Genomic DNA, 26,319 nt, shown 5'->3' on the forward strand with positions numbered 1-26,319 from the left:
ACTGACTGGTTCGTTGGAGGGCTGTCTGGGACCATGCTTTGAGGCGGTCTCAGGCCCAGCCTGGGCTCGGCAGGAGAGCGCAGGATTCCGTCACTAGAGCTCCTGTGGCACAGGTGAGGGAGGGGCTGGTGCGTCTGAGTCGCATGGTTTAATCTCTGTCTGGGTTGATAAAACCCAATGGCACGACCCACGGGGCTGAATCCATCTTTCAATAGATATGGAGGCAACATTTGCAGAGTATGAAGAATGGTCAGAAGACCCGATACCAGAGTCGGTAATCCAGAGCTATAACAAAGCGCTTCAGCAGCTGGAGAAATACAAACCCTATGAAGAGGCGCTGGTAAGTGCTGGCTCCTTTTACAGGCAGCTTCTCTCTGCAGACTTTTCCCTGATCAATAGTTGCAAGTAAAACAGTATCTTTAAAATTTGTTTTATTGTGAAATGTATAGAGTGTATAAATGTATACATACAGTTTATGTACTAATAATAAAGTGAACATCCGTGTACCCACCACCCAGGTTAAGAAATAGAGCATTGCCAGTTCCTTACAAGTCTCCTATGTGCCCCTGTCCGATTGCCTCCTCTTCCCTCTCCCGAGAGGTAATCACTTTCCTGACTTTTGTGATAACCATTCCCTTGCTTTTCTTTATAGTTTTACAACCTGTGAACGTATCCTTAATTAATATATTGTTTAATTTCGCTTAGTTTTGAATTTGTATATAATGCAATCATGCTATTTTCTTTCATTCAATATGTTTTTGGGTTTTACTCATGTTGATAAGTATAGTTACAGTCCATTTGTTTTCACTGCTATAAAGTTGTCTGTATACCATGGTTTATTTATCTGTGTTCTTAGTTTGTTTCTAGTTTTTTGCCCCCCGGAATAGCTTGCTTTGGCCATTCTTGTATGTATCTCTTAGTTCACAGGAAAAAGAGTTTCTCCAAGTACATACCTAGGAATGGAATTGCTGGATCATAGGGTAACGATGAATTGTTTTCCAGGTTATCAGTTTACTCTCCTACCAGCAGTATCTGAGAGTTCTCATTGCTCTTGCCCACCTTGGATATTACTGAATTTCCAAGTAATTACATACTTATTTCCAAATAATTTCCAAGTGATTACTTGTTAGGTAATTACATACTTAAGTTTTAGCCAATCTGCTGAGTCTGAAATGGTAGTTTTAATTTGCATTTCTCTCATTATTAATGAAGTTCAGCTTCTTTTCTCATCTATGGGCCATTCAGATGTCCTCTTTTGTGAAGTGCGTGTTAAAGTCTTTGACTCATTTTTCTTTTGATTTGCTTTTTTTCTAATTGATTCGTGTGAGTCCTGAATCTTAATCCTTACTTTTAGTTGTATGTGTTGCAAATTTTTTCCCCAAGTTTGCAGTTTTTTCACTTTTTTCAATGACACGTTTTGATGACCATTTCTTTTAATCTAATCGGGTATCTTTTGCTTATGGTTTGTGCTTTTGTTATGCTTAAGAAGTCTCTCTGTCCTCCAGAGTCGTGATTGTGCTTAGCTCTGTTTTCTTCTGAAGTGCATCGTTTCGTGTTTCGTGTTCAGGTCTTCATCTGAAATTGATTTTTGTGTGTGGCATGAGGTGGGGTCCAGTTTCATTTTTCCATACGGAGAACCAGTTGTTGCAGCCCTGATTTTGATAATTCCCTCCTCCCCTCTCTGTGCCGCCCCACATCTGTCATAGATTAGCTGTCCATTTATGTGTAGGTCTGTTCTGGGCTCTTGGTTCTGCCCCACGGGTTTATATGACATTGTTGTAATGATGAGAGTTTTACACTGAGCTGCTTAGGTAGCATGAATCCCGTCCACCTTGTTTCTCTTCAAGAAAGTCTTGGCTTTTTTAAACTCTTAATATTTCCATTGAATTTAGAATCAGCTTTTCAAGTTTTATTAAAAAAATGTTGATTTTTTTTTTTATTGGAATTGCATTGAATCATAGGTCAATTTGGGGAAGAATTTACATTTTGTAAACATTGAATCTTCCAATCTGTGAGCATGGTATATGCCCCTGCTATTTAGGCCTTGTCTTTCTGTCAGGTTTTATAAATTTATAAATTCATCTGGTGTCTTGAACATATTTTTTAGATGTATTCTAAGTGGTTTTTGATGCTATTGAAAATATGTTTTAAAGATTTTCTTTTCTAGTTGTTTTTTCCTGGTATATAAAATGTAATTTGTTTTTCATATTACTTTGTTATCTGTGAAACTTGCTAAATTCTTATTAATTTATAGATTGTTTTAGATTTTCTCTCTTGGCAATAATGCTTGTGTTTTTTCCGACAATATTATTATTTGTAAGTGGCATTTTTTTCCCTTTCTTGATCCTGGAATGCTTCCAACTTCTTTTCCCATGCCTCAGACTTGTGCTTTTGTCTTGTATTTCTTGTCTTTTTGTTTGACCCGCAGACATCATTGTTAATTTTGCATGATACAGTCCATTTGTTTACATTTACTGCATGCATTTCCGGAATCACTTTTCTTTTGTTTGAAGTCCACCCTTTAGAGTCTCCTGCGCTAGACGTTGGCTAGTAACAGATTTTCTCAGTTTTTGTTTGTTTGAAAAGGTCTTTACTTTATTCTTCTTGAAAGTTAATTTCTTAGGATATAGAATTCTAGACTGACAGTTATGTTCTCTCAGCAATTAAATAAGTCATGTATCGCTTAATGACGGGTGTGTTCTGAGAAATGCGTCACTAGACTATTTTGTCCTTGTGCGAACATCATGGAGTGTACTCACGTGAACCTAAATGGTGTAGCCTGCTACACTCCTAGGCTATGAGGTACTGATCTTATGGGCCCACCATTGTGGTCTGTCGTTGAGGGGAACGTTGTTATGTGGCACACGTGACTGTGTATCTTTCTGGCTTCTGTGGTTGCTGTTGGGAAGTCAGCTGTCTGTCTCACTCTTGCTTCTTTGCAGGTAATCCTTGTTTTTTCTCTGGCCGATTTTAAGATCTCATTGGTTTGGTTTGATGTCCTGCGTTTCATTGTAGTAGGTCCCAGTGTGGATATCTTTGTATTTATCCTGCCTCAGCTTTGTTGGGCTTCTTGGCTCTGTGTTTGGTATCTTCCATGGCACAGTGAGTAAGAGCACAGAGTTCGAGAGCCAGGCTGCCCCTAGTTTGAGTTTGAGCCCTGCCCTTTGCTGGTTCTCTGACTTTGGGCTGGTACTGGCCTCCCTGTGTCTCAGTTGTCTCGAATGTAACATGGGGATGGTAATGATACCTGCCCCATAGGATTGTTGTGAAGGCCCAATGTGAATACATCTGAAGCCAGCAAAAGCTTCACCTTCGCTTAGCATAACTGCCTTCACTAGATTTCCTCCTTAGTATTTCTTGTTTCTTTGCCAGTTTGTTGATGATTTTCAAGAAGATGTTTTTTATATTTAATCCATCAGTTTTAGTTGTTTTCAATGGCGCAGTGTGTCTGGTAACTAATTTGTCATTATTGCTAGAAGCTGAGGCTCTGAAGCCTCATCTTTCTATATTCAGAGCACGTGTGTTCTCTGGCCGGCCTGCATGCACTCCCTCTCCCTTTTGCACACGTGAGTGGCCTGTATGCAGTTGTATTTCACAAAGCCTCAGTAGTGAAATCCTCAGCCAGTTCAGTTTTGTCACGGCCATCAGCAGAGTGTGGCTGAAGAGAAAACCAGTTGAACAAGAGCATTTTGTCTCAGGAGAATTTTGACTGTGTGTCTTTGGGTCAGGAAACATTCGGCGCAGCCTCTTGCATCTTGTGCGTGTATCTGTGCTCTGGCAGGAGCTGATCCTTGCGATGAGAAACCTGAAATAGTACAAGGTGCTGAAGTACTCCAGGCTGGGTGCATTCACTGCACTCAGTAAGCCGAGAAAGTGACTTCTGCTTTGGAAGGATGGCTAGTGGTGGTCGTTGGAAAAGATCTTTCTCCCTCCTTCAGTTCCTGATTGAGGGAAGACTTGATTCCCTGAGTCTGGGGATGGGTTTAGAACAAGAGTTTATGGGACCTTTGTAACTATTGCTGGGAGTAAGCGCTTTGGACCCCTGTTGTGCCCATCAGATCGTAGCCCTCGATGTGCAGAGGTTCTGAGAGTGGGGATTGGTGATTCTCAGTGTGAGCAGTCTTGCCAGAATTTAATATGAAGACGTATTGTGCTTCCTGACAGTATCAGGTAGCTCATGTCAACTTCAGTGCCTTTCTGCTTTGCCCCAGTTGCAAGCAGAGGCCCCCAGGCTGGCCGAATATCAAGCGTACATCGATTTTGAGGTGAAAATCGGCGATCCTGCTCGCATTCAGTTGATCTTTGAGCGCGCCCTGGTGGAGAACTGCCTCGTTCCAGACTTATGGATCCGCTACAGTCAGTACCTAGTAAGATCGCTTACCTGTTCTAATTTCATTTTACTTTTACCAGTTTACGATCTGTTTAGAGAAAACCAGTAAGAGTGCCAGGAGTTAGTTGCATGCTGCTCCTCTCTGCTCTTTCTTTTTTTCCTTCCTCCTCCTATTCCTCTTTTTGCCAGCTCACTTATGAAGTTCTCTTAGTGTTTTTTTTTAACTTTTTTGCTGAGGAAGATTCTCCCTGATCCAGCATCCACTGCCAATCTTCCTCTTTTTGTATGTGAGCCACCCCACAGCATGGCCACTGAGAGACGAGTGGTGCAGGTCCATGCCCAGGAACTGAACCCAGGCTGCCGAAGCAGAGTGCACTGAACTTAACCACTCGGCCACCAGGGCTGGCCCGTCTCTCCTGGTGTTTTAAGTGATTTTAAACTGATCACTAAGTGTATAAAAAAAATTTGCGTAGTCTTACTATCGAGGACTTTATAAGAGGTTAATTTTTTCTTTTAACTTTTTATTATGGAAAAATGTGAACACGTAAATATAGACAGATTAGTAAAATGAAACCTCGTGTACTCATCACCCAGCTTCAACAGTTAACTAATGGCACTGGTCTAGTTTCGTCTCCATCCTTCCTTACTTCCCCCCTTCCATGTTATTTTGAAGCTAATTGTTTCTGAAGAAATCACATGTACAAAAATATTTTGTAAATATTTCAGTATGTATTTATGAAAGACTTGAGTCAGGATCCAAACAAGGTCCATGCGTTAGGATTGGCTGAGGTCTCTTCGGGCGCTGTTAGTCTATAGGTCCTACTCTCTATCTTTTTTCTTCTCCTCCCCCACTCCCTCTTGCGATTTCTTTGTTAAAGAAACCAGTCACGAGAGATGTTTTCGAGGAAGTTTCTTTTGTCAGTTGATTGTGCTGGAGGAAATGTCTCACGCATGGTGAACTCTTAATAAAATTTTATCTTCTCACCCTGGAATTCTTTATCACAGGATCGGCACCTGAAAGTGAAGGATTTGGTGTTATCTGTGCATAACCGTGCTGTTCGAAACTGCCCCTGGACAGTTGCCCTGTGGACTCGGTACCTCTTGGCCATGGAAAGACACGGAGTTGATCACCGAGTGATTTCTGGTGTGAATGTTTTTGTGGGAAGACGTCGTAGCCCTTTGTCCCAAGTCAGAAACATAGCGCTGTGACAGAGTCGTTAAACGAGCCTTCCCCAGGGTGTTACTTTGGGTATCGGGTATTAGTGATGAAAAGGACTCTAAGTGGGAGATGAACTGGTTATATTTTTGACTTCTTAGAGCTTTTTAACATGCTCATATTCATCGTGATTTTCCAGGAAGTCACGGTCTTTTCTCCAGACTTGCTTGACCTGGAACCCTTTTCTTGCAGAGTATCTTGTGGAACGTGCCCTTTCTAGAGCACAGTTTATGCAACGCTCTAGTAGCTTTTCTTTTGGACATGTCTCCCTAGCTCATTTCACTTTGTTCCATCTTATTACTATTATTACTAATTTAAGCCATATAGTATTTTATAGTCAGTGGAGGTTTTTATAATAATCTTGATAACTTTGAAGTAGCTTCTTTTTGAATTGGCAACAAATCCTGGCTTTTTCTTCAACTCCAGTGACCTTCGAGAAAGCTTTGAGTGCTGGCTTCATTCAGGCCACTGATTATGTGGAGATTTGGCAGGCCTACCTTGATTACCTGAGGAGAAGGGTTGATTTCAAACAAGGTATTTAAATTCACATGTTTCCCTTCAGAACTGAACTTTTTCTTAACCTATCTTGCGGTGACATGTCCCAGTTGCCCAGATACATTGCGATTGGGCAAATGCTGTAGGCCAGCCACTGGTAATTTTCCCCCGAGACATGTTAGCTGTTTAAGTCTTTATCAGGCCATGCTGTGGATTGTAAAGGAAGCGAGTAATGGTCTTTACATTTTATGCTGGCTCCTGCATCCTCTGTAGTCTCATCTCTCTTTTCTCCCTTCTCTGTCTCCTAAATAGTTCTTTAAATAAGACTGCTGTGTTTCTGTCAAAACTGGAACCTCTGCAGGGTCCCCTGCCCTTCTCCCCTCCTCCCTCAAAATAATAGCAGCCAGAACCCCCATGTCTCACTTGTCCTTGCACACTCATGCAGGTGGCCTTCAGCCATTCTACTGGCTTGGGGAGACGCCCTGTCCTGAGGTCCCACACACAGCACCCCGTGCTCACCTTTGTGGCGTATTGTCCGAAATGTGCTCTGTTCCGGTGTCTTTCTCCCCCACTGTGTGCTGAGGGCAGGGACTGGCAATTTTCTGGGTTCCCAGCATGATACCAGATGCAGAACAGCCTGGGGTTTCAGTGTAGGGTTAAAAAAAAGACATGGTGTGTGGTTTCGTAATGCCAAACCTCTTTTGCACTTCCTGGCAGACTCCAGTAAAGAGCTGGAAGAGTTGAGGGCCGCGTTCACGCGCGCGTTGGAGTACCTGAAACAGGAGGTGGAAGAGCGTAAGTGGGGCCCCAGCTTGTCCGCTTGTCTCCCGTTCTCGGTGGCTGTGCCTTTCAGTCAAGTGGTCTTTGTCTCTGAGTTACTTTCTAATTTTGACTCATTCTTCTGAAAGGTTTCAATGAGAGCGGCGATCCAAGCTGCATGATCATGCAGAACTGGGCTCGGATGGAGGTAAGTGTTCCTGGGTTCCCTCCACCTTTGAAGGACCTCTGTCTAAGTGTGGCTGAAGTTGAGTCAGAAGCCAGATGGTCTGGGCTCTGTCTCGCTTGATGCGTGTCCGTTTGTCTTAGTGGAAACGTCAGCTCCCAGGTAGAAGCTGTGCAGGAGCTGCCCGCCAGGCACATGCTCATGCGCTCCCCACCCCCGCCTCTTTCGCGAGTGCACACCACGCGTGCGCTGTTTGCCAGGCACCTTCCTTGGCACCGGGGAAATGAGGTGCAAACAGTCCCTGCGCTAGTGAGGCTTAATCTAGTGTGGAGGACAGACGATTTGACGAGTAATTAGAGGGTATGATGAGTTGAATGTTATCTCTGGACCCAGGGCCCCAAGGTGAGTAAGATGTGGAACCTGCCCGTGCTCAGCTTACGGAATTGTAAAATCCTAGTGTTTGATTCTCTGAGGGGGAGTCAGGGCAAAGACAGGGAGTTTCTGGATGGGATGTCTGTGCTGTAGCATTTTAAAGCTGAGGTGCCTGAGGCTCAGAGAGGTCAAGGAACGTGCCCAGGTCACTTTGTAAGTGGCAGAGCCAGCCTTTGCTCCTAAATCAGTCTGCCTTTCTTACACATTGCTTCTCAAATGAAATATTTGTAGTTAAGCTTGATAAAACTAAAAACCAGCTGAGCAGCCGTTCTGCCATACGTGCCTGTGGGCTCCTATCCCGTGCGCTCCTGCCCCGTGTGCTCTGGCGGCTCAGGCAGCTGCCTGGAGGCTTGGCACTGCAGAGAGGCTGGGCTGGTGGGCTGGGCCTGGTCCCCTGGAGGCGGCCCGAGAATGCCGGGAGGTCTGTAACCCTGTGGGTTAGGGCAGCTTTGTAGGCGTGTCTGTGTGGAGTATTTGGAATGGGTGTCCACATCGTAAGGTTGAGTCGTTTCCTCACTGAGCCTTCTGATGCATTTCAGGCTCGACTGTGCAATAATATGCAGAAAGCTCGGGAACTCTGGGATAGCATCATGACCAAAGGAAATGCCAAGTATGCCAACATGTGGCTGGAGTATTACAACCTGGAAAGGTAACGGACCTGCGGCCGGGGAGGCGGTGCTTGTCAGGCGTGAGGCGGCTTCAGGCCTGGCTGCCTCCTGCCAGCGTGGGCTTCCTCCTTCCAGTAGGCTCAGTCCTTTATCACCATCCCTCTCCCTCTCTGGACTGGCTTTGTGTTTCTTGGGCGGGGCTAGAGAGTCACGTAGTCTTGTGCCTGGGCTGCTCTTAGAGCCATGCACTTCTTTCAGTTTGATACTTTGGTTGGTTTATTTTGATTTTTGGACATGAATGATTTCTTTGACTTTTTGGGGAGCTTTTTATTTTTTATACTTGTTTTGTATATAAAAGTAGAAAATACTGCAAAAAAAGCAAAGAGGAGACAAACCTAAATTGTCTGCAATGATAAACCCAGACATAACCACCTTTAGTTAAAGGTTTGAGTATGTTCTTTGAGATTTTTCTATGCTTAAATTTTTTAGAAATGAAAATGCAGTTATAGTGTACATGTTATGAACCTCTAAAATTATTTTAAATATGTAAGATATGCCTAATAGTATTTATAACATGAGGAAGATACAAAGAATGTGACCAGTTTTTTAACTCAGTATCTCTTGAGTGTTGCACATCAATAAATATATTTCTGTGTTACCTTTTTTCTGTTTTGAATATTTTGGTTTTTTCCCCCCCAACTTACAAAATAATGGGTACTCAAAATAGAACATTTACAAAAATGTGCTAGGAAGTGAAAGTTTCTTATTTTCCCATCCCCATGGATGACCACTATTGAAGCTCCTCGAATGTTCCTCCAGATCAGCAGTTCCCAAACTTTTTGGTCTCAGGACCTCTTTACAACTCTTAAAATTTGAGGACCCCCCCCGCCAAAAGCTTGTTTATGTGAGGTATATCTATTAAGATTTACGTGTTAGAAAATAAAACTGAGAAATTTAAAAAACCTTTTTTATTCACTTGAAAATAAATTTATTACATTTAACATAAATAGTGTATTTCTTAATGAAAAATAACCCTTTTCCAACCCCCAAAATGATTTAGTGAGGAAAGTGACTTGGTGGTATAATTTTTTGCAAACATCTTTAGTTTGGCGTAGAAGACGACACTGGGTTCTCATGTCTGTTTCTGCATTCACTGTTGTGATGTTTTCATTGACGAATATGAAGAAAATTTGGCCTCACACAGATGGGAGGTTAGAAAAGAGAGGGGCATATTGTAATAGTCTTTTGACATAATTGTGGATATTCTTTCATAGTGCAGCAAAGTTCAACAAGTTGTGGTTTCCTAAAAGTCAGTTGCAGTGTGGCATGTGACTTTTTCAGACTCTGTTACATTTTGTCCAGTGGTCCGTTGTGCACCTTGGGTGGGCCTTTTGCCCACGCGTGGCTCTGTGGCGTGCCTTGTCCGTTTGGAAGATGCTGACTCACTGTCATGCAGCTCTCCCAAATAGTGACTCATTATACAGTATAAAAAGTCACACTGGTTCATCTCACTGGCACACAGTGGCAGACACAAGTTTTCCAAAATTCTGATTTTCACTTGAAAGCTTGAATTTTAACACTGGCAACAAATACCGTCAGTGGTTTTCCTTCAGTGACAGACTCACTTCGTTGGTTTTTAAAAATGTCTGCCAGATACCCAGGTCTGAATAACCATAGTTTTTGTCACTCAGCTGTTCTCCCAAGTAAAAATGACGTTCCATGTAAAGAGTAACTAGTTGGGCTTGCGACCCAAACAATAACATAGTATTTTCTTTGTGACAGCCATTGTACTTGGGTATGCATAAAGAAGTGCTGATGTGTGCATCCCCTTGTACACACAGAATATTAAGATGTGTACTGCCTTGACTGGTGCCAAGAACCACCGCAGCTTTTGCTCCCTCAGTGCAAATGTCAACACAGTGAAACAGCTGAATAATGGTTTGGTATTATGCAGCTGGTTTTGACTTTGCAGACCCTCAGTGGCCCATGGATCACACATCAAGAACCCCTGCTCTGAAGTTTTTCTTAGCGTCCTAATATGTGTTACAGTTTTTATAAATATTTTTTTGTGAGGAAGATTGGCCCTGAGCTAACATTTGTTTCCAATCCTCCTCTTTTTGCTTGAGGAAGAGTGTTGCTAAGCTAACATCTGTGCCAGTCTTCCTCTATTTTGTGTGTAGGACCCTGCCACCAGCATGGCATGATGAGCAGTGTATAGGTCTGTGCCCGGGACCTGAACCTGCGAACCCCAGGCTGCCGAAGCAGAGCGCACGAACTTAACCACTATGCCACGGGGCCAGCCCCATGCAATCTTTATAAAATTTTTTATTATTATTAAATATCTTATTTACGTATCTAGTTCTTATTTATTTATTTATTTATTTATTTATTTTTTAAGATTGGCACCTGGGCTACCAACTGTTGCCCATCTTTTTTTTTTTTCCCCCCTGCTTTATCTCCCCAAACCCCCCCTGTACACTGTTGTATGTCTTAGTTGCAGGTCCTTCTAGTTGTGGGATGTGGGACGCTGCCTCAGCGTGGCCTGACGAGCAGTGCCATGTCCGCGCCCAGGGTCCGAACCCTGGGCCGCCGCAGTGGAGTGCGTGAACTTAACCACTCGGCCACGGAGCCAGCCCCATATAAAATTTTTTAAAACAGAAATGAGAACATGGTGTCTCATAACTGTTGTAACTACCAGAATATCGTTTTGTAACTTTAGTGATTAGCAGGATATCTTTCCATGCCAGTGCAGAAAGATCTGGCTATAGGCATGAAATTTGACGGTCGCCTGGATGAGTCATTTCTTCCCTGGGGTAGGACTGCCTCATAGAATTTCTCTAGAGACTTTGTCAAGTTACGTAGCGTTCTTAGACCCCCTCAGTGAGCGGCACAGGCGAACACTGTAAAGACAGAACAGCTGGTTGCAGCCCGCTGTCCCCGATGCATTTTCTAGCGGCACCTCCTTGCTAAGCAAAATAGTGGTTTAGAAGAAAGCCTCGGGTTTTGACTAGAGGGACTCTTGTGGAAAAGGGAGAAGACGTTAAAATTAGCAGTAGGATGAATAGCTGTGGACATTTCTGGAAGTTAGAGTCGCAGAAGCTAGAGTTGTCACAGCTCTGGTGCTGTGGCACTGCTGTGAGAACACCGCCCCTCCCTTTGTGTGCCTTCCGCTTTGTGTCCTGTGGCAGCAGCTGTGTGTTTTCTGCCCTAGGGCGCACGGCGACACCCAGCACTGCAGGAAGGCCCTGCACCGGGCCGTCCAGTGCACCAGCGACTACCCAGAGCACGTCTGTGAGGTACTGCTCACCATGGAGAGGACAGAAGGTGGGGACCCGTGGCTTTCTGCGTCTGGCTTGGAGTCTGTCTCGTTTCCCGTTTGGTCTCAAGACCGTGGGCTGTCAGGATAGACTGCTCACGGCTGCAGCCCCTGCAGTGGGCCTCTGTGATGAGACTGCCATGGGGCGCTCACAGTGAGAGCCAGTCCTCAGATTCTCCACAGACAAGGCCTCTGCGATGGAGCCCTAGCACGGGTGCTCGCAGCTCTTTGTGGGGGGCTGTCCTGGGCGTTGGAGGGCCTTTAGCAGAGCGCTGGCCTCCCCACCAGGCGCCCATGGCACTCCTCCCCGCCCCAGTCATATCAACTCAAGTGTCTCCGGACGTTGCTGAATGGTCCCTGGGGTCAGGAACCTCTACTCCAGCACGATGTCACGCACGCTGAGGGAGTGCAGAGGCAGACGCTGAATGTGTCCTCTGGTCACGTGTGCAGTGCTTGTCCAGTTTCAGAGGCTCAGTACGAAGTTTCCAGCAGGAAAAGAGTGAATTTATCTGTGCGCATCGGTCTCGATTTAGGGTGTGAACCCCTCAGAACTCGAAATTAAAAGCCCCAAACGACAACAACAAATTACAGACCGCCCCAACATTTATCTTTGAGGAGCTTCGAGAGTTCATGTGAATGTCTGGTACCTTTTGGATTAGAATGTGTGCACAGTCTTTGCCATGGAGAGCCCATAACAGATCACTTTCTGGTTTTCAAGTCTCTTTTCTAAAAGAGAAGGGATGTTTTAAGTGCAACTTGGGGGACTCTCTGAATTCTAAAACTCCCAGCCCATATAATGAAACCATCTTAAACTGGGGAGCTCACTCTCCAGTTCTCACTGTCTGATGGGAGAGGGCTCTTCCCGAGGCGTGGGGAAATGCTGAGAATTTCATATGATGTCCTTCAAAATCTTAGAAAGTGAAAGTTTGCTTCTCTTTCTCTCAAGGTACTTTAGAAGATTGGGATGTAGCTGTTCAGAAAACGGAAACTCGATTAGCTCGTGTTAATGAGCAGAGAATTAAGGTAACGATGCTGTTTGTTTAAAGTCTCTGGAAACCCAGTAGCTGTTTTGACTGTGTTTGGTGTGAACATTTCTTGTCAAAATCTTTGAGGTCCTCTTAGGAAGTGTCATGTGCTCAGTGTATTAATTATAAAATATTTGAATCAATATTTAAGCCTGTCTTGTATCACTTTTTTAGATTAGCTTAAAACGTTAGCCCCAACAATACTTTTTATACGTGGGGGCATTTTGGCCCTGAAGTTTACTGGAATAGATGAAAAAGCTAAAAAAGGAGCCAGCCCAGTGACTGGAACATGAACATCCCGGATTAATTGGGGCCCCAGTTTTAGGGATTTTCCCCCTTTCTTTTGGTGAGTAGTTACTGGGGCTGTCGTGAAACATGCTGTAGACTGGAGAGACAGCGTCCTAGGCAGCCCGAATAGGCCGTGGCAGTGGGACGTTGTGAGCACGTCGTCCTCGTCTTTTTCACGACCTCATCCTCTCACTGGGGGAAAGAACACTGGGTCACGAGCCAGGAGCATCCCTGTAATTGCTGCTACCAGCGATGTGTCGCATTCCTGATTTTCCAGGCTGCAGAGAAGGAAGCAGCCCTCACCCAGCAAGAGGAAGAAAAGGCGGAACAACGCAAGAGGGCCCGGGCCGAGAAGAAAGCTCTGAAGAAGAAGAAAAAGACCAGGGGTGGAGACAAGCGCAAAGCAGATGAGGGCGAAGAGAAGGAGTGGGGCGATGATGAGGAAGGTAAAGCTTTTCAGAAATGTTCACAGCATCGCAAACTTGCAGAGAACTGAAACAGTACAAAGAAGCTTTTTCTTGAGTCATTAGAGAACAAGGTGCTTGCATGGTGCCCCAGCACCCTTCCTGCCCCTGCCCTCCCAGAGGGTGCCCTCCTCCCCTGCTCGGGCTGCGTGCCCTGTGCCAGGCGCCACCCTGAACACACACCCTCCCTGCAGTGTGCCGTAGCCACCGCCGCCCTCCTGTGTGCACCCCCCTCCCCCTGCTCAGGTTCCCATACGCCATGCCGTCCCTGTCTCTGCCCCACTTGTGGATGTGCCCTTTATCCGCTCCAGACCCCAGCACACACACCTGCCTTGCTTGGCCCCACCTCATGGTTTTGACTTGGTAGAATTTTCCAGTGAGCGTCTCTGTCACCCCTCTAACTTCAGGGATGGGCGAGTATGGGTCAGATTTATTTCAGCACAGTCAGTCAAGGTAAAGAATTGTCTCCAGACATGAAAGGACTGTACGTTTTCCTCGTACCAGCTTGTCGGCCAGGGGACAGTGGTAATGGAGTCTTCACTCAGTTGCCGTTTCTCGCGCACCTTTCTAGGGCCTTCAGAAATTACTGTGGGTAGCTCACTGCCCTTCGGAGCTCCTGGTTTAGCAGAGTCAGGCAAATGTGCCATGGGACCATGGTGGCATGTAATTGGGACCGTGGGAGGTGTAGGTGCGGATGCGGTGAAGGCCCGAGAAGGCGCTGGTGGGGTGGCTCCCCGCAAGGAAGAGCTCTTGGGGAAGCGGTGCGTGCGCTGTGGCGGCTGGGGGTTGGGGTGAGCAACCGTCCAGCGGGAGGACGGGAAGGGAGGAGAGCCAGCGTCAGCAAAGTGCGAGGTATGGACCAGCCTGGCATTTTCTGTGAGCTGCAAATGGCTGTGCTTCGGCTGTCTCTGGAAGGACATAAGACAACTTTGGGAGTTGTTAGGAACCACAGTGCTTTGTAGCACTTTCCGGAGTGTGGCCTGTGGAGCACGCGCCAGTCACTTGAGGCACTTGTTGAACGCGGGTCCCCAGGCCCCATCGCACCATGGCTGCCCTGGCCTTCTAGGGGAGGGGCTCTGGGACACCGTCGGGACTGGGAGACCCCACCCCTTGTAGAATTCAGAGTGGACGATGAGGACTTATGTCATCACTTCCACTTGATTTAGTCCACCTACCTGAATGCATCTGGGCCCAGAAAGGGGTGGGACAGGGCAGGTGGGTCAGGACAGCCGTGACAGAGGGCGTGGTCCGTGCAGCGCAGCGTCTGGAGAGCAAGGAGTGTTTGCGCGCAGCGTTGCACGTCAGCCACTTGTCGTGGGAAGAGTCTTCCACTCACACCTGTGCTGAACAGCTCGCCGAAGAGAGGAAACGATTCAGTAATCGTTGCTGCTTCTCTCCTGTCACCTTGCAGAGCAGCCTTCCAAACGCAGGAGGCTTGGGAACAGCGTTCCTCCAGCTGGAGACGCACAAGGCCTGGAAGCGCAAATGGGACTCTTTGGGAAAAGTGCACCCGGAGACGTCGACTCCCCCTCAAAGCAGAAGGAGAGGGCGGCCGCCCTGAAGAGGGACATGCCCAAGGTGCTCCATGACAGCAGCAAGGACAGCATCACCGTCTTCGTCAGCAACCTGCCCTACAGCATGGGGGACCCGGCCGCGCAGCTCCGGCCGCTCTTCGAGGCCTGTGGGGAGGTGGTCGACGTCCGCCCCATCTTCAGCAGCCGGGGCGACTTCCGGGGCTACTGCTACGTGGAGTTTAAAGAGGAGCGGTCGGCCCAGCAGGCCCTGGAGCTGGACCGGAAGGACGTGGAGGGGAGGCCCATGTTTGTCTCCCCCTGTGTGGATAAGAGCAAGAATCCCGATTTCAAGGTATGCTTGTGGAAGAATGCCTTTCATGTAGGGTTGCTGTAGACAGACTGTAGGTACTTTTCCCGCAGGAAGTAATATTTAGAATATGTGTGGAATTTCTATACCCTGTTAAGAGCTAAACTTCCATGTTAACCGACATCTGTTCTGAGCTGGTTAACTGAGGTCCTACTCACGCCTCGCTCACTTGGAGCTTGCATTAGTTGATAAATGATGATAAAATTAGGAGTTGTAATAACGGCTACTTTCCGTTGAATAGTTAGGAATGACAAGGGACCGCGCTCAGTGTTTCGTATATGACCTCATGGGATGCTCCCCCAGCATCCAGACTCTGAGAATGTGACTTTTGTTCTTGCCATTTTATGGAAGAGGCTTTGAGAGGTTAAGTGACTTGCCCAGAGTGACCCTGTTGACAATTTACGTCCCCCAGAGTCGGATCTGGTCTCTGGCTGGGGCGAGGCCTGTGGAGGGGCGGTAGGCTGGAGCGTGGCCTGCTGGCCTGGGTCTCGGTGATTTTCTTGCCCTCCTTCTTCCTGTAGGTGTTCAGGTACAGCACTGCCCTGGAGAAACACAAGCTGTTTGTCTCGGGTCTGCCTTTTTCCTGCACTAAAGAGGAACTAGAAGAGATCTGTAAGGCTCATGGCACTGTGAAGGACATCAGGCTGGTGACCAACCGGGCTGGCAAACCAAAGGTCAGTGTCCGAGCAGACAGCGTGAAGCTCCTGAGGCTCGGGCGAACCTCCTGCATCTGTTCAGAGATGGTTTGGTTCGAGAGCGCGTTCCCATTTGTCTGCTGAGAGACAAGTGATAAGTAACAGAAGGGGAGGCACGCTGGGCTCTCCTGACATTTGGAATCATTTAGTACTAAAGCTTTTCACAAACAACTACCAGGAATTAGCAGGGGCCACAGTGCGGACCCCAGGCTGTGGGGCGTCAGTGTGGGGTGGCCTCCTCCCTCTTGCCCACACTCCTCTTTCCCACTAGGCCTCCAGCCACCGCAAGTCCCTCCGCCAGCGTCCCCTTATCACGTCCTCTCCTCTAGTCCTCAGCCTCTTGTTAAATCCTTTGCACCACATTTTGAGTAGTGTTGGTTAAGCATGAGTTTGGATTACCTCTTTAACTGCCCCCCGTCCAGGTTAATCAAGAGTTGGAGAGTGTGAAATAAGGGAGGGGTCGAGGGCCTCTGGGCTGCTCACCCTGTGTCCAGGCCACCTCATGTGTTTGCTTGCTGGATGTGTACCGGTTTGTGTGTCTGGTTCTTTCTTGTGCTGGAGTAAGCAGAAGATTTACTGAACTTAGAAAGGTTCCCTAAGTTAGTCAGTGGCAGAAATCGGGAGGAAGAGCAGGGCAGGGAAATAAGCCTGCAGGCAGAAGCTGGGGGCCGTGGGGCAGGCAGCCCACGGTGGGGCGCCTGTCCTGGGCCGGCCTCCTGACCTGAGGACGAAGTTGCGTCCTGCTTCCGCAGCCCGACCCCGCTCTGGGTTCTGCCTCTTCCAGGGCCTGGCCTACGTGGAGTACGAAAACGAGTCTCAAGCGTCTCAGGCTGTGTTGAAGATGGACGGCATGACTATCAAAGAGAACGTCATCAAAGTGGCCATCAGCAATCCTCCTCAGAGGAAAGTTCCAGAGAAGCCAGAGGCAAGGAGAGCACCAGGTGGCCCCATGGTGCCGCGGCAGATGTATGGAGCGTAAGTGTTGGCATGCTAGCCCAGTGCAGGCTGTCCTGGCCGGTGCCACGGTGAATTTGTTTCCCGTCAGGACAGGGAGGCAGGACGGAAAGCCAGGGCCTGCTGTCCCCTGTAGTTCCCCGAAGCAGGTCCACGCAGAGTGCAAGCCCAGAAGTGGACCTCCTCCTGGCGTTTGCCAGTTTACGCCTGTCATTTATTTAAGGTCAGATTCTTTTCAGGCAGTGATTATTTTAAAGTCTTCTATGCCGGTTGAATCCATACGTTTAGAACAAAAGCTCACGGCCACATGCCTGCCAGGGCAATCTACAGCTCCAGCTGTAATCGTGAAGGCTGTGTTTTCACCTGGTAGGGATGAGACAGCAAAATCGCCAGGTTGTTTGATGAGGTCTAGAAGATGACAGCCGTTTTTATCCATCCTGCGGGTGACTGTGTGGCACAGTGTTGGCCCTTGCCAAAACTGAAAAAGGCCGTTACTTAAAGTGATCTTTGCTTGATAGCCAGAATTAAGGAGACAGGATCGTCTTGTCCTTGTTTTTCATCCGTCACCTTTTAACTCTGAGTGATTGAACCTGTCCTGGCTTATTTCTGCGAACAGACCAGGGGCCACGACTTGTTGCTTTGAAAGGCTACATGCAGTGTTTGCTCTTTCAGGCGGGGGAAGGGGAGGACCCAGCTGTCTCTGCTGCCTCGCGCCCTGCAACGCACGAGCGCGCCAGCGGCTCAGGCCGAGAACGGCCCTGCCCCGCAGCCAGCAGCCACCGCGGCCACCGAGGCGCCCAAGATGTCCAATGCCGATTTTGCCAAGTTGCTTCTGAGAAAGTGAACGAGACTCTCAGAGAAGGGAAATGCCTTACTTCATGCTGGCCAGGACGACCACTGGGGAGCCAGCTGTACCCTGAGTATGGAAGGGCCGGGGACAGTGCCCGTGCCCGTGTATCTGCCTCTGGCTTAGACAGAAAGGGAAAGGGGGTCCAAGGAGAGGCGTCCAGTGCTCCCTCATATTGAGGGCAATCGGAGGAAAACGATCACTCCACAGGTCGGGCACAGAGTGTAGTTTCTAAGATATTTTTGTGTCTTAAAGAGTGAGAAACAGAAGTGAAACTCAGACGCACCGTTTTGAGACCCACTTGTCCAAATGTTTTTGGCCACCTCTGGCCCCTTTTTATAGGACACTTCTCTTACACCCTGCACAGCACAGGTGCCTGTCACTCTTTTAATTTTTAAAAGACAAAATGGCAGATGCTAGTAATTCACCAGAATGGCCTATTTTAGTAACAGGGTGGGGATAGGGGAAGTCACATACAAAACATTTGATGGATTTTTGTTCAAGGGGGCTGTGTGTTTTTATATTATGTATTTGTAAATGACACGTCAACCCGTTGTTTTATGTTTCCTAAAAGCAAAATATTTGTGACACTTGTTTTATAGCAATTCTGTGTGCCACCTGCTGTGGACCATTTTCTTGGCCTAGTGACGAGTGAACTTGTTCTTTGTCTAAATATTGAGTTTCAGCCCTTTGGTTTTGTTTAAATACCATGTCAAGTGCAAACTTAAATTCTCCCCATTTAGCTTTGTTTATTAAACTGAAGTTCTCTTCAAAACTTCTTGCCGAATGGTACTCAGATGTGCATTCAAATATGGATGTATTTTGAAATGGGTGTACCTTGCTTTCTCTAATAGATGTGTAAATAGAATTTTTTGTAAATCAAATCCTGTTGTCACTTGGATTTACATAATTTCAGCTATGATGTGTCTTCAGTTTCAAACTTCATCTTACACAGTTTGACACTTTTTTACCCCTTCTCTTTGATCAAATATTTATTGCTTTGAAAGCCACACTGCCAGTCAGTAGGGAAGCTGACTTTATGAAGGCACCCTGGGGAGACAATCAGGGAATTCCTTCATGCGTGAAATCAACTCATTTGTTGTTTAAGCTCAAGTTTTTGTGCCTCAGTTAGGCCTTACCTCATTTTTTAACAGAAAATTTTAAATGTTATAAAAATGTAGACAGAGAAGTAAAACTCTGTATGTTCCTGTCATTGCATCAGCACCTCCCCCTCATAGCCCACCTTCCTTCGTCTCCACCCGGGCCGCGTTCCCCTCTTCCGGGTCAGATTGGGGGCCATCCCAGACATCACAGCACACGCCCCATAATACTGTAGCACAGGTCTCCGAGAGCTAAGGACTCGCAGGCCACAGTTTTATCATTATTCCTAGAAACATTAGCAATAATACCTTAATCTCATCAGCCGTCCAGCAAATTTCCAATTCCCTATTGTGTCATAAATGTCAGTTTCCCCCTGTAAGTTACGATCGGTTGATAAACCTCTTCAGTCTTAGTCTGTAGGTTCCCTGCTACCCTGTCTTTCTCTTTTGCACAAAACGTTTTTCGTTTGGCGTTCCTTCTGAATTAAATTCACAGCAGCGGCTCTTGGAGGCGTGAGGAACCTGTGCCGTAACCCTGGCTCATCCTGTGTCGTCGTGTGGAATGGCTGCTTCCCTCCCTGCGGAAGCCTGTTGGGTGGCCGAGAGGATTTGGGACGGACAGAGATGACACTGAAGGGCCAAGAATATTTCCTTGTCAGTCCAGGTTGCTGTGGCTCACTCTTTGCTGCTTCACGTTTACTGTTTGATTCTCTTGCTGCTGGCCAGTCCTCTGACCTCGCTTCCTACTTTCCGATGTCAGCATGGGCTCGTTACAGAGTTGCACCTTCTTACACTTGAGCAGGACCCAGTTTAGGTTCAGGGTGTCGACTGTTCTAGAAATGGATTTTCAGGAACATAGGAGTGGGTTTGTGTGTTTTCTCCAGAAAACCAAGAACTGATGGTAAATAGAAACATGGAAAAACCATTTCAGTTACTCGAGTCTTGCTGAAACCTCAGCCATTCATCCCCGTCAACCTCGCCAGGCAGCTTATCCAGCTGGTTCTGTCTCGGTCTCCTGTTAACTCGCCATCTTGGATCTGTTCTGCCAGAGCAACATAAAGCCCAGGGCTGAAGTTCTCAGAGAACCCCTCCTCCATCCTAAGACACATGGGAACATCTCTGGAATAAGACAGCAGTCTCAGGCACTTACGTAATAAAATACTTTATTAACTGGCTAAAATAAGCTTCACATACAGCTAAAGTGCAGTTTCTCTCTACATACAGAGCAGGCATTTCTCTCAGGCTTCCTTGGTGTGCTTATAAGCCAAGAGGGTAGGAGGGTTAAGGTTTAAGAAACACCTTATGGCAGCATACAAGTATGAAAATATTTTTCATAAAGGTCTGAATAGCTAGCCCTTGGGGCCATTTCATACATCTTTTCACTTATTTTTCTTAATCTTTCACAAAACTCCTCTGTGCTGATTATACAATTAAATAACCACAGACACTTGCTACACTAGAATAGTGATCTCATTACTGTCAGGATCGGAATTCTCAAATCAGAGACAACACTTTTATGCATTCGCCGTCATTCAGACACGGACGAAGCGCAGGACAGTGTCAGGCGTCACGGGCTCCGTCACTGGAAGAGGAGCCCAGTGACTTGCGACTGTTCTGACTCAAAGTAGCAGCAGTTGTGTTGGCACCTGCGCCGTGTGAGAGAGAGAAGCTTCTTTCCACTTCCCTAGAGTGACAGCTTGGAAACTGGCCTGTCTGACACACAGCGCTTTCCAAGTTACTAGGAAAGCAAGGCCACCCCAAGGCAATCTATTCTGCTTCCCCGAAGGGACGCTGGACAGTACAATGGCTGTGGGAGGTGGGGGTCAGGCCAGCCGGGATAAAACTGCATAACGAAAGGGACACATCCTGGCTGTGGTCAGAGGTTTTTACTTGGTTCAGTAGAAACTGGCACCCTGATTCATTATCAAAAATGCTTATTTGGTGTTGACGTGGCATCTGTTTTCCCAGATGTGTTCTTTAACACATACCTAAAAGGGATGTTAGACTCAGTGGGGCTGAGGGCAGACTGCCCACTTGCACAGGACCTGATTTGCAGCATGATTTACTTGTTGGGTGACAATCCCAGAGGACTTTTAGATTAAAACCTCTGGTCTGAGTTGCTGCAAATGAAGTGCGAGAAACATCACAATATAAAAGAAAACCAGGCTGGCCTCTCCCCTAGTCTTAACTAGAAAAATATTCTTGATATGGAAAAATAACAGCCTCTGGTCCTAGAGTGTACAACTAACTATGGCTCAACAAATCTTCCTTGAAAGAAGCAAGGTATGTAATAAGAAAGGTGGTCAACATTCATTCCCTATCTCGAAAGTTTGCTCCACCAGCAAGAATTAGTCACCACACTCATCTCTCGGGAGGGCAGCAGAAACCTCTAGAAAGCAAGCTTTCAGTCACTTCTCAAAGCTGGGACTGGGTTCTCCCCAGGAGTGCTGATCTCCCGGGTGACGTCAGAGCTGCTCAGCCAGTTTCACAAAAAGGCTGCGAGGAGTTAGTCCTGCAGCTCCGGACGTCGTCACACAGCCCCTGGCCTCTCCCCCACCCGAGTGCAAATTCTGCTCCAGAACCTGTGTTCCCGTCACACGAGGGGCACTAAAGCCCCCAAGCCTGCTGGGACCACCACAAGAATAGGGGCCACCAGCACCGACAGTGGACACCACACATTTACAAGCTCAAAAGAAGAAAATAAATAACTTGGCTGAATCATAAGTTATCTTAGAGACAAGGCTTAATAATTTAGTTTTTTTTTTTTTTAACTAAAAAAACATTTGGAGGTAAAGAATGTTTACGTTCCTTATCCATCTCCTTTTGCTTTGGGAGACGACAGGGTTTCTAGAAATGCTAAGTTTCTTTGATTTTTTTTCCCCCTGGGACATCCCTTGTCACCAAGGGAGGACTTAAGAGTTAGGGCTTCACAGGCAGCGTCTCCTTGAAGCCTGAGTGGTTGGGTCTGGCCTCCGGCAGTGCCACCGGGTACTCCGTCGTGGCAAAGAGCAGGGTGTCCAGGGTGGTCTCTGTGCACTTGGCGATGAAGCGAATGAACGGCCTCACGTCGCCCTCATTGGCGACCTCCAGCACGTGGTAGTACTCGGATCTCTGCTCCTTGCGGATGGTGATGGGCGGGTAGCCCGCCTGCATCAGGATGAGGTTCATGAGCAGGCGTGAGGTCCTTCCGTTGCCGTCGATGAAAGGGTGTATGTAAACGAGTTTATAATGGGCCAAGGCTGCAAACTCGACTGGGTGCAGGTTCATGGCGTCCTCGGAGTTGAGCCACTGGATGAACTCCTGCATCTGCTTCTCCACATCCCGAGGATGCGGAGGGACGTGGTGGCCCACGAGGACCTGTGTTGTCCGAAACCTGCCGGCTTCCACCGGATCCACGTAGCCCAGCACCCGCCTGTGGATCTCCAGCACGTCGCTGAGGGTGACGGACCCAATGCGGGAGACCAGCGTCGTGTTGATGTACTTCATGGCCGCGTGCAGGCCGATGACCTCGTTCTGCTCCTCCAGGCTCTTCCCCGGCACGGCGTAGCGGGTCTCGAGGATGTGCCTGATTTCCGAGAGGGTCAGGGTGTTGCCCTCGATCGCGACCGTGTGGTAGATGTGATGGTAGTACGTTTCCTCCATGACCCTGCGCAGCGCGGAGTTGCCCTTGGGGATGGACATGACCTTCTTCACTTTGCTGTCGATGATGCTGAAGTACCTCTGGTCGATCTCCTCCACCAGCGGCAGCGTCCGGTCCCGGTTGACCAGCGCCTTCTCGTGGTAGGGCGAGATGGTCAGTGCTCTAGTGTATAAGTAATCCGCCTGGATGATGTCCTTGTCTTCTTCTGAGAAGATGCCAAACTCATTGAGCGCGTCAACGAAGTCCGGGTCCATCTTGAGGGCGTGCAAAAAGAGCTTGTGGGCTTTCTCCCGCTTGCCCTGGCGTTTCATTTCCAGGGCTTGGTTCAAAGCCGCTTTGGCTTCCAACTTTCCAGCTAGAAAAGAGGCAAGGAGGTGCTGTCAGGGAGGGCGGGGAGCGGCAGAGGACATTCAGGGGAGCTGTCACCTGTGCCTCGGGGGCTCGTGGCGCACATGCTCTCAGCATGCCCGGTGCCACTCTATATATATGGCCGCATTTATTCCCTCAGCCCCATGGGGTGGTATCCAGCTCGTTGTCCATTTGTCCCCAGAGCTGCTCTGTACCCTGGGAGGCATTCCCTGGCTCCTCAGCCCCCTGCCTTCCCACCATGAGTGGCTGTGTGCCTCTGCAGCCAGGGCCCCGTCCGGCAGCCATCCCTACCTCTTCTCCAGCTCTGAGCCAGTCCTGGTGATGCTGGTCCCTCCCCCGACCCGTGCCCCTTCAGGCCCAGGCTGTGAAGGCTCCTCACTTGTGCTAGGCCCTGGGGGCTTCCCTGTTCCTGGGCCGTCTTTAATTCTTTTAACCTAGTAGTTCTCAACCAGGGGCTGTTTTGCCCCCCAGGGAACATCTGGCAATGTCTGGGGACATGTCGGGTTGTCACAGTTGCGGTGGGATGCTACTGGCATCTAGTGCGTAGAGACCAAGGGTGCTGCTCAGCATCCTACAGCGGACAGGACAGCCCCACAGCAGAGAAGAGGGCCAAGGTGGAGAGGCCCTGCTCTACCTCGAGCCCTCCTTCCCCCGCCCCCACTGTGTGGCAGCCACACAGACTGGCTGCTTTTAGTTCCTCAAGGGCATCTTACCCTCAGGTCTCTCTGTCCGGAGCACTTTCCCCTCAGGCCTTTTCCCTTGGCCCCTCCTACTTACATGCAGCTCAGGCATCCCCTCCTCCAGGGAGCCTTCCTGGTGTGCTCCTACAGTCCCTACGCTCCAGCCCGGCCGTCCTCCCCTGCCCCCCCCCCCCCCCCCCCCCCCCCCCCCCGGCCTTGGTGATGCTGTAGCTCAGTCACCCACTGGGGGCTCAGGGCTGACTCGTTCACTGTCATACCCCTGTGCTCTGCACACAGGACAAAAGGCAGCCTACATATTTATGGAATTAGCAAGCATTGAGGAGAGATGGCCAGTCGGTCTTACCCGGAGAGGCCTTGGTCTTGACCACCAGCAGTGCCGAGTCCCTGGAGGTGATACTGAGCTCCGTGGACGGGCTGGTGCACTTGGTGACGGCATGCTGTACCCTGTCCAGCTTGCTCCGGAGCAGGTAGAAGGCTTTGAGCACGGCCACGCACTGCTCCTCCACGGCCCCCAGCGGCAGCAGCAGGGCCAGCAGGGACCCCAGTGCCACGCTCAGCAGCAGCATCCACAGGAAGCGGCCCCACACGGAGACCCATTTTGGTTCAGTCACCGCCATCACGGAAGCCATCGGTATGAGTGTCATCTGGACTCAGGGGTGGGCCCCTGGCACATATCCACAGTCGCCTGAGAGAGAGCGGGGTCTGCGACCAACCAAGAGTTGTAGGAGGTGAGGCCTACACGGGACCGACACATCCAGGGTGTACTCGACTTCAGCTGGGGCTTGGAAGACCCCCTCCCATCCCACCCCCCCCTCCTTTAACTCCACTGACCAAGTGGTGGGGGCAAGGCAAGGAGTGGCTACAACTGGGAGGAGTCTGGAAGGACGGTGCCACCTCCAGGGCAGTGTGACTGTGTGACCAGCAATGCCAATGCCACCCAACACTTATTAAGCACTTCCTGTACTCAGCACCTCCTGCATACTCTCTTGCCATCTTCAACAGGAGCCAATGCTGTCGTCACCCCACTCTCCAGAGGAGGAAACAGGCTCACAGAGGTGAAGTCCCCTGTCCAGAGTCACCCCGTGAGCAAGGCACAGCCTTAGCCATGGCTTTGAAGTCTCCCCCCGTCCCCACAAATCTCTGTGGCCTCTGACCCCAATGCTAGGTGTCCGGGACAGAACAAACGCGCACATAGCCAGATCAGCTAAGGCAGTTCTGAGCCTGACTCATGGATACGCACAACAGTTCGCTGGCTTGGTTTATGGCCACATGGGTGGCCACCTCTCCCTGACAGCAGCCACACTGCCCAGCCCCTCTCTGGCCTTCCTTTCCTGGCCTGTGCGGCACGGATCTTGCATTGAGGTCAGCCAAACCGGCATCTCGAAAGGAACTTGGGCTGTGGGACACACTGGGCGCCTGCCCTCTGTGACCACGGGCTTGGGGCTGGCCTGGGGAGTGGGGGTCAGGTATGCAAGCACCACTATGCTAACAATAAGCATTTATTGGGCAACGAGGGTGTGCTGAGGGCTAGCCGTGCAGTATGTCACTTAATCGTCACCACGCCCGGAAGGAAAGCTACCCCCAGCTCCATCTTACAGACAGGGAAACTAAGGCACAGAGAGGGTAAGTCAACTCCCAGAAAGCCCGCAGGGAATAAACGAAACTCTTGGGCGTCTGAGTCCAGAGTGCCCGCGTCTTAACCTCTACCTTCTGATTCGTAATCAGAACCCGCGCACCTGCTCCGCGATGCTGCTCCAAGACCCAGAAATGCCTGAGGAGGTCTGTGGTCACTGGGCCGGGGCTCTAAGCGGCTCGTTGATACAGAACATCCGAAACGGCCTGGAAGCGCTGTGATGGGGGTGCAGAAGAGGGCGCGGGTCCCCGCTTGCCTCAGGGGGCCCGGGCGGGCTCCCTGAGGGACAGGCTCCTCACGGGGCTCAAGTCCGCCGGGGACGCGGGTCCGCGCGGGGGAGGAAGCACCGCGCGCTGGGAGGCGCGAATCTCTGACCTTTCACTTTGGGGGGCAACTGAGGCCCAGAGAAGCGAGGGGACTGGACGAATGTCCCTCTGAGGTCGGCCCTTTCCGAGCCCCGCCCAGGGATCGCCGCCCCGCCGCGCCTCCCTGCTCACTCCTTCCAAGCCCCTCGGGCTCGCTCCCCACTCACCGCGCGCCGCCGCCCCCTGCCCAGCGCTCAGCCGGCTCCCGGGACCTCCTCCGCCGCCGGCCTCCTGGCCCCGCCCCCGGCGGCTCGCTATTGGTCGGCCCGCCATCCTCGTCGCTGCGGATTGGCTTCCCTCACTTGTCCGCCCCTCGTATTTCCGGGTTCCCGCGTCGGCCTCTGCTTCCCCGGGAAAGACGCGCCGTGGGCCACTCCCATTGGCTGGTTCCTGTTTGGTCTCGTGCCCGCACCAGCCAATAAGCAATGGGAGGGGCGGGGCCTGGGCGACAAGGCGGGAGCAGCGGGTGCGGGAAACCCTCGGTGGCTGCGGTTTTGGGGCGCGCTAGGTGCCTGGAGATTCGCACTTCTGCCCGCTGCAACGGCTGCTCTCCGCTCTGTCTCCTCGTCCCGGGGCCGCTCTCGCGCGCCTCAGCTGCCTTAGGTGTGAAATGAGGATGCTGACGGTTTACGCCTCTCCATCCTGTTTGTCTGACTTCACAGCCCTGCTCGTAGCCCCGACCCTGCGCCGCCAGGGCTGCGATCTTTCCCCTTTCTCTTACCTTCTCTCTCTCTCTTTCTCCCTGACTTTTTAATTTGCATCCTCTCGAGAAGGGTCTGGCTGGTTCTTTTGGCTTCCCAGAGAGAGAGAAGATTTTCCTTGAAGCAGAGATCGAAGCTTTCATCTTAATCCATAAATATCGAAATTTAACATCCAGAGACGTGCCCAGAAATGGCAAGCATTAAGAAGTTAGCAGTACAGACTCTGGCGGTACAGAGACACCCAGGCTCAAATTCACACTCTGTCACCTATGCTCTATGTGACCTTGGACAAGTTACTCTGAGCCTCAGTTTCCCC

At 49.4% G+C, this 26,319-nt stretch overlaps 2 protein-coding genes across 5 annotated transcripts in view; one reads left to right on the plus strand and one right to left on the minus strand.

The window, feature by feature from the left end:
- SART3 (spliceosome associated factor 3, U4/U6 recycling protein) overlaps window positions 1-18,378 on the plus strand; it is a 34,831-nt gene extending 16,453 nt beyond the window's left edge. For both annotated transcript variants that reach the window (XM_046639682.1, XM_046639683.1), the window contains exons 6-19: window positions 216-340; window positions 4,212-4,367; window positions 5,336-5,474; window positions 5,973-6,080; window positions 6,759-6,836; window positions 6,950-7,008; window positions 7,956-8,065; window positions 11,236-11,348; window positions 12,287-12,363; window positions 12,931-13,099; window positions 14,529-14,983; window positions 15,520-15,672; window positions 16,478-16,668; window positions 17,320-18,378. In XM_046639682.1, the coding sequence (XP_046495638.1) occupies window positions 216-340; window positions 4,212-4,367; window positions 5,336-5,474; window positions 5,973-6,080; window positions 6,759-6,836; window positions 6,950-7,008; window positions 7,956-8,065; window positions 11,236-11,348; window positions 12,287-12,363; window positions 12,931-13,099; window positions 14,529-14,983; window positions 15,520-15,672; window positions 16,478-16,668; window positions 17,320-17,491 (2,105 nt within the window). In that variant the 3' untranslated portion in view covers window positions 17,492-18,378. The remainder of the gene's footprint in view (window positions 1-215; window positions 341-4,211; window positions 4,368-5,335; window positions 5,475-5,972; window positions 6,081-6,758; window positions 6,837-6,949; window positions 7,009-7,955; window positions 8,066-11,235; window positions 11,349-12,286; window positions 12,364-12,930; window positions 13,100-14,528; window positions 14,984-15,519; window positions 15,673-16,477; window positions 16,669-17,319) is intronic.
- A 360-nt stretch (window positions 18,379-18,738) lies between these two features.
- FICD (FIC domain protein adenylyltransferase) lies at window positions 18,739-25,536 on the minus strand. Of its 3 annotated transcripts, XM_046639685.1 has the most exons (4): window positions 25,470-25,536; window positions 25,041-25,152; window positions 23,648-24,006; window positions 18,740-22,589 (listed from the first exon to the last, which is right to left on the minus strand). In XM_046639685.1, exons 3-4 carry the CDS (start codon window positions 23,946-23,948, stop codon window positions 21,514-21,516), a joined length of 1,377 nt encoding a protein of 458 aa, XP_046495641.1. In that variant the 5' UTR covers window positions 23,949-24,006; window positions 25,041-25,152; window positions 25,470-25,536; the 3' UTR covers window positions 18,740-21,513. The 3 variants fall into 3 exon arrangements, with proteins under 3 accessions (XP_046495642.1, XP_046495641.1, XP_046495640.1); XM_046639686.1 differs by lacking the exon at window positions 25,041-25,152 and having other exon boundaries at window positions 18,739-22,589; window positions 25,470-25,509; XM_046639684.1 differs by having other exon boundaries at window positions 25,041-25,519.
- Between the last annotated feature and the right edge of the window lie 783 nt (window positions 25,537-26,319).

Source organism: Equus quagga, chromosome 15, assembly GCF_021613505.1.
Source record: "Equus quagga isolate Etosha38 chromosome 15, UCLA_HA_Equagga_1.0, whole genome shotgun sequence".
In the NCBI taxonomy this organism is placed as follows: Eukaryota; Metazoa; Chordata; class Mammalia; order Perissodactyla; family Equidae; genus Equus; species Equus quagga.